The sequence below is a fragment of the Biomphalaria glabrata genome, chromosome 1, assembly GCF_947242115.1.
Source record: "Biomphalaria glabrata chromosome 1, xgBioGlab47.1, whole genome shotgun sequence".
Classification (NCBI taxonomy): Eukaryota; Metazoa; Mollusca; class Gastropoda; family Planorbidae; genus Biomphalaria; species Biomphalaria glabrata.
Window position 1 is genome coordinate 37,362,765 of NC_074711.1, and position 5,846 is coordinate 37,368,610.

A 5,846-nucleotide genomic window follows, 5' to 3' on the forward strand; every position below is an offset into this window, starting at 1 on the left:
AACAATCAATATGTTGAAAAGTCTATGCTTTACAATTTTGTACAAACCCAAAAAAACTTAGTTTTATTACTATTTTTTGCTTGTTTTACCTTTGTCACCTTTGTAGCCTTTGTCTCCTGAAAGATAAAAAAGAAATTATGATAATAATAATAATAATAGTAATATATTCTTGTATTTAATGATTTGATTACTTTACATAAGCTCAAGTCACTGCCCACCCACCCAACTATTAGTAGTTAGGGGCTCCTTAATAAACTGACCTTGTGGACCTTGGTCTCCCTTTTCTCCTTGTGGTCCTTTTTCACCTGAGCATTAAAAAAAGAAAAATATAAAAGTATATACATATTTTGTTTTCTTTAGTCTTTGTATAACATTAGGTATAAAAACTACACAAAAAAGACTTCAAGAAATAGAGTCATCTAGAAATCATGTTCAGATAATGATTCTCTACAAAATGCTGTTGAGCCTATCATAAGAAATAGTTCACCTTTAGGTCCCTGTGCTCCAGCATATCCTAAAAACAGACAAGACGTTTGCTGAGTTAGTATATTGATTGTATAGTGATAGAAAGCTAAACAAGCAAAATAGTTTTTTAAATACTTAAAAAACAAAGCTTATATAAGTGACAGAACTGCATATTTACATGTACCTCTCCCTATACTGTAAGATTCATCTTCTTAGTTTTCTATATTAAACAAAATTAATTTATTTCAACTAATTATCTAATTGTTTCTTTTTTTCGATTCATGTTTTCTTAGGGACATAGAATAATTGTGCACAGTTTCAACTTGTTTAGAGAATGTGAAGTGGAAGAAATAACGTGTACACAAAATGTGTACCAGATAGAGAAACAGACAAACGGATTAAGCTTTGTAGCTAGAAAAGAATTGTAACATTTTCCATTATCAAAAATGCAACTTAACAGGACCAACTAATTTTTCGGTCATTGTAACATAATTCCAGACATTACTTTTGCTGAATTATATCTAAATATATACACACCAAAACATATATACAGTCTCCAATTCTTTTATAATTATTGGGGGAGAGGGAATGAAATCAATCTCACCTGTTTCTCCCTTCTCTCCCTGTTCACCAGCGTCACCTAGAATATTCGATCACAAATACAAATCAGTGAAATTATGTAAAACTATTTTAGAAGGATCATAATGTTCTTTAAATTCTAAATTTGTTAAAATTGAAAGCATTTGTGTATATGTGTGTATATGTTTGCATATTAAGATATAAAGAAATCGTCTCACCTTGTTCACCTTGTTCACCGACGTCACCTTGTTCACCCTGTGGTCCTGTCTCTCCTTGAGGTCCTTGTTCACCTGGTGGACACATACATAATTTTAGTTTCGAAAGTGAGAAGATTGTATGTTGAAATTATTCACAATATTCTTGTCAGTTGGTTCTTAGAAGTTATAATTTCTAAACAGAAGTACACAATGTTCTTACTGAAATTTCAATATTTTTTCTTGAGTAAATTCTTACAAGCTTTTGATAATGTAATTATCAATTATGATTTAGTGTTAAAATACCTGGATATCCTTGATCACCAGCATCACCTGAAGAAAGAAAAGAAAGATTTAATACTTGAGTTTTTTTAAAGGCATCCTAGATAATAATTACTTAGATAAATACTATCGCTCAATGCTCTACCTATAAATCGAGGGCTTGATGAAAAACTTTATTGCTGGGATAGTCCGGGATTGGTGGACCTGTGTTTATTTGATCATGTATTTAATTTGTTTTGCTTTTTGTTTTTTGATCGTTAAATAGGTGATCAATATATGAATATTCAACTTTAAAAAAACAACTCACAAAAGATTTCCAAAATAAAGAAAAAATTATTTTTTTTCCACTTTTATCAATCTGAAACTTAGTATGTGATTATAAATAATCAAAGATATTAAAATAGATGTAAGAAGTTAAAAATATAAGCAGCTTAAAAATCTCAAGTTTTAAAGAATAAAGAATAAAGTCTTACCAGGTTCACCAACAGGTCCTTGTGGGCCAGGGTTTCCTTTATAACCTACAGAAATAAAAAAAAAGTTAATTTGTTGCTTGTTATTTCATCAGAAAAGGTCAATGCACATTATGGTAATGATTATTTGTGCTAATTTTATAATTCTTTTCCATTTGTTCAAATTATTTTTAGCTAGATCTATCATCTCAATGTTATCTCTAGGTTAGAAATCAAACAAAAATTAATACACACCTTGGGGACCTTTGTCTCCTTTGTCACCTGTAGATATATATGTATATATAATGTAAATATTCTATGTTTTATGTTCATTTTCTCAAATTTTCATTAGAATGTATTTTATATTTTTATAATAGGCTAGCTAAATTTTTTGTGTATATTGTTTGTATTCCTTTATACTTAACTCACTTCAATAAACTTAGTGCTTAATATATTTTGTTCTGTATAAACCAAATGCGTATTCTCACCTCTTTCACCCTTTGGTCCGTCTATTCCTTGAGGTCCATCAGGGCCTTAAGGAAAAGGTAGAAAGATAATAATTCATTTGTGTGGTGAGCAAGTTCATAATATTATAGGCTTAATGTATAACTTTTATAGTGGCATACAATTATGTATACGCCTGAGTGAATAAAATACTAGCTATTTATAATCATCGACTTAGACATAGTTATAGTAATCAACATAATATTCTTTTTTTTTCTATTTAAACCTAGAGAATGTTATAAAAGTTTCTAATGCGTCAAAATCTGCCTACCTTTTGGACCTCTATATCCGGTGTCACCTGGAATTTTATAAAATAATGAAATGTTTCAAAATGTTGAAATGTAAAAGACTTCCCTTTTATAAATCTTTTTTAGAATACAAATCAACGAACTAAATCCATTCAACATCTGATTTTACCTTTGTCGCCTTTCTCTCCATCAGCACCACGATATCCTGCAAAATATTGTAGTCAATGGCTTAGCAACAAACATTCTCATCATTTAAATTTATAAATTACAAAAGCACAAAGTTTTTTTTCATAATTAATTTTAGTTATACAAATTCTTTATATCGTCATTTAAAGCTTAGATTACAAAATACATTTAACCTTTAGATCCTTGTGGTCCTTGATATCCTTGTGGTCCTATCAAGTAAAACAATGAAAATATAAACAAAATACTTAAAACAAAAAACGTATATAAATGATAACGGAATGCTGCAAGATCTACCTCCCTTTTTCTATACAAAGCAAAATTAATTAGTTTCCACTAATTAATTGACTATATAATAATTATTGATTGATTTATGTGTTGTCATTGACAAAAACTATTTATACGAAATTTTAACTGGATCCGCTATTGGAGAGTGGGAGAACTAACGTGTACACGATTTGTACCAGACAGAGTTAGTTTGTAAGCTTTGTAACAAAGTGAGTTTTAATAGTAATTAACTTTATGTTTATATTTCGTAATGGTAAAAATATTCAAACAATTCAAAGACCATCACCTTGTGGGCCTTGTGTACAGTAAGCATTTTGGTTTTTACAAAAGGCTGATAGTTCAGAAACCTGTAAAAGAAAATGTAAGGTTTAACGACCGGGAAAATAACTATTTTAGAAATGTGCCCTAATACATCAGTGTTTAAATAAAGGGAAGAAATGTTAAGTGTCAGTTTGTAAATGTCTCCCTATCGAATAGCGTTGTTAATAAATAGCGCATGCACTGCTATAATATAATCATGATATCACCTTAGAGAAATTGTATTTGGTAAATAAGATAAATCTCATACAGTACTAAGGAAACATAGGCAAATACTTCACTCAGTCCCCACACAGGTAGATATTCATATCTATAGATAAGGAACCGGACAATGTTTCTCAGCCTTAAAATGGCAATCGGGTATAATCATCATTAGACTAGACGACTAGGCCCATAGGGAAGCAAAACAGAATTCCGGTGGGATACCTAACGATTTAGTCCATTGCATTGGCGAGGATGGAAAAAAGTCTCAACAAACATGTCACTATCCACACGCCATTTTTCAAAGGTCCGTTTTTATGGCGAAACCTGCATGGCTGAGTTGCTAGAGAAAATAATTATGGTCTGCTCGGTATTTGGCCTCGCTTCTGACCCGAGCGTATTGGAATACGAACAATCGATAAAAGGGATGTAAAAAATGACGTCTGCTTGGAACTTTACCAGGCAGAAGTTTGGTCAGACTGGGAGATGAAGGCAAGCTTCCAGTGGCCTAAAGTTTCAAGAGTCTCAGATACAACTCTTAACATTTACAAAGAAGAAGAATAGATAAGGAAAGATAGGCATTCATATCATTTAAAGAAATATGGTGATTTCTTTCTCTTGGTAAGGAGAGCTAGACATTCATTTCTCCCACAATTCTCACCTGAATGTAATCGTAAGCTAATCTTTTGTTTCTTGGCAGAGCTTTTTCGGACACTTTGGCGCCATTCTTGTGCTCAATCATTTCCATGGTCTGCAGGTGGCCAGCTGTAGCTCTAAGAGATGTGATCTCAATGAAGCAAAACACGAAGGCGATGCTGAAGGCGATGGTCAGGCATGACAGAAGGAGGTACAATCCTCTGACGTAGGACTTGTCGGATGAAGACTGCACAGGAGTATAGACCACTTTAGGCTCACCGAGATATAGCTTTTGTGAGTCTTCCATTTTTGGTATCATTCTACGAACCTTAGAAACAAAATGATACAAGATAACACAGAAAATACAAATAAACAGAGCCTATATATATCTGCTCGCCAAGAGTTAGAGTCAAGAAAACTTTAATACGTCTTAATTAGCTTTATATTTCTTTACCTTATGCTGGGAGACAAGAAAAATAAGGGCAATAAATTATAACTCGTTTAGTTCCTAAAATTATTTAAATAAAAATAAAATTTATAAAATATTAAGTTCAGTTCCTAAAAAAAGATGAACTGTATAAAGTTACATAAATGCAAACACTTTTAATTGCACATAATCAATAAGAGCACAGGCGCTAAATTTTTATAATATAAAACTTTAGAAAATATTTCCAATAGGATAAGAATTGTCAATATAGGCAACAGTTAAAGTTCTTTAATTTCGTTATTGTCTGTATAGAAATATGTATTAGGAAATAGGAAACACATTGAACTAGCTACACGAACATAAACACAATCTTCCCCTCAAAGTATCTACCACGAATCCCGTTTTCATGACTTACCAACAAGGAGCACAAAAGGCTATGCGTTCGAAAGAAACTCGCCTCGTGTAATTTATATGATCCAGAGCAATACGAATGTTTTCGAATCACATTATGATAATTTTCTAGTTTTTTAATATTGAACCACAAAATGATCATTGGCTCGGATTAGGCGTTTAGCATCAGATTGGGCCAAGCACACATATCTGTGCCTCAAGCGAAGTGCTATCTTTTTTTCAATCTTGAAATAGATGCTTAAATTTTATCTACGTTATTGGTAGAGTTGCATAATTGCGACCAGGTAAGGGTGACTGGAGCTATCAATCAATTGCTTGCAGTAGCACATTTTGGCTGAATCGTTTTATTTCGGTATCGTCTAGATCAAAGATGGACTACAAGAAACTAACATCAGTTATGGAGGACATTTTGAATGTGTTTAATAAATATTTAGGCCAGTTTTTATTGACTTTACAAAAACAAGTTATAATAAACAAAGAATACTGCAGCTTTACGAGATGTAGAAAGAGAAATGGAAATAGCGACTTGCTTTTTTAAAGATGAAACAGTGGAGGTCTTCAGATCTCAAATACGAGAAATAATATCATATTTCTTTATAACGTGGTGAAAGTAGGCCTACTTTATGTAAAGCTTATATAAACTCACTAGACCTGTCTGTCT

The 5,846-nt window shown here is 31.9% G+C and overlaps 1 protein-coding gene across 1 annotated transcript in view; it reads right to left on the minus strand.

Moving 5' to 3' along the window:
* LOC106061424 (collagen alpha-1(XXIII) chain-like) overlaps positions 1 to 5,344 on the minus strand; it is a 49,805-nt gene extending 44,461 nt beyond the window's left edge. Inside the window, exons 1-15 of the mRNA XM_056018766.1 lie at positions 5,190 to 5,344; positions 4,373 to 4,675; positions 3,479 to 3,539; positions 3,081 to 3,116; positions 2,891 to 2,926; positions 2,745 to 2,771; positions 2,458 to 2,502; positions 2,225 to 2,251; positions 1,994 to 2,038; positions 1,545 to 1,571; positions 1,263 to 1,334; positions 1,070 to 1,105; positions 488 to 514; positions 261 to 305; positions 90 to 116 (exon numbers count right to left, since the gene is read on the minus strand). Of these exons, the coding sequence (XP_055874741.1) occupies positions 90 to 116; positions 261 to 305; positions 488 to 514; positions 1,070 to 1,105; positions 1,263 to 1,334; positions 1,545 to 1,571; positions 1,994 to 2,038; positions 2,225 to 2,251; positions 2,458 to 2,502; positions 2,745 to 2,771; positions 2,891 to 2,926; positions 3,081 to 3,116; positions 3,479 to 3,539; positions 4,373 to 4,675; positions 5,190 to 5,327 (952 nt within the window). The 5' untranslated portion in view covers positions 5,328 to 5,344. The remainder of the gene's footprint in view (positions 1 to 89; positions 117 to 260; positions 306 to 487; positions 515 to 1,069; positions 1,106 to 1,262; positions 1,335 to 1,544; positions 1,572 to 1,993; positions 2,039 to 2,224; positions 2,252 to 2,457; positions 2,503 to 2,744; positions 2,772 to 2,890; positions 2,927 to 3,080; positions 3,117 to 3,478; positions 3,540 to 4,372; positions 4,676 to 5,189) is intronic.
* Positions 5,345 to 5,846: the final 502 nt, after the last annotated feature.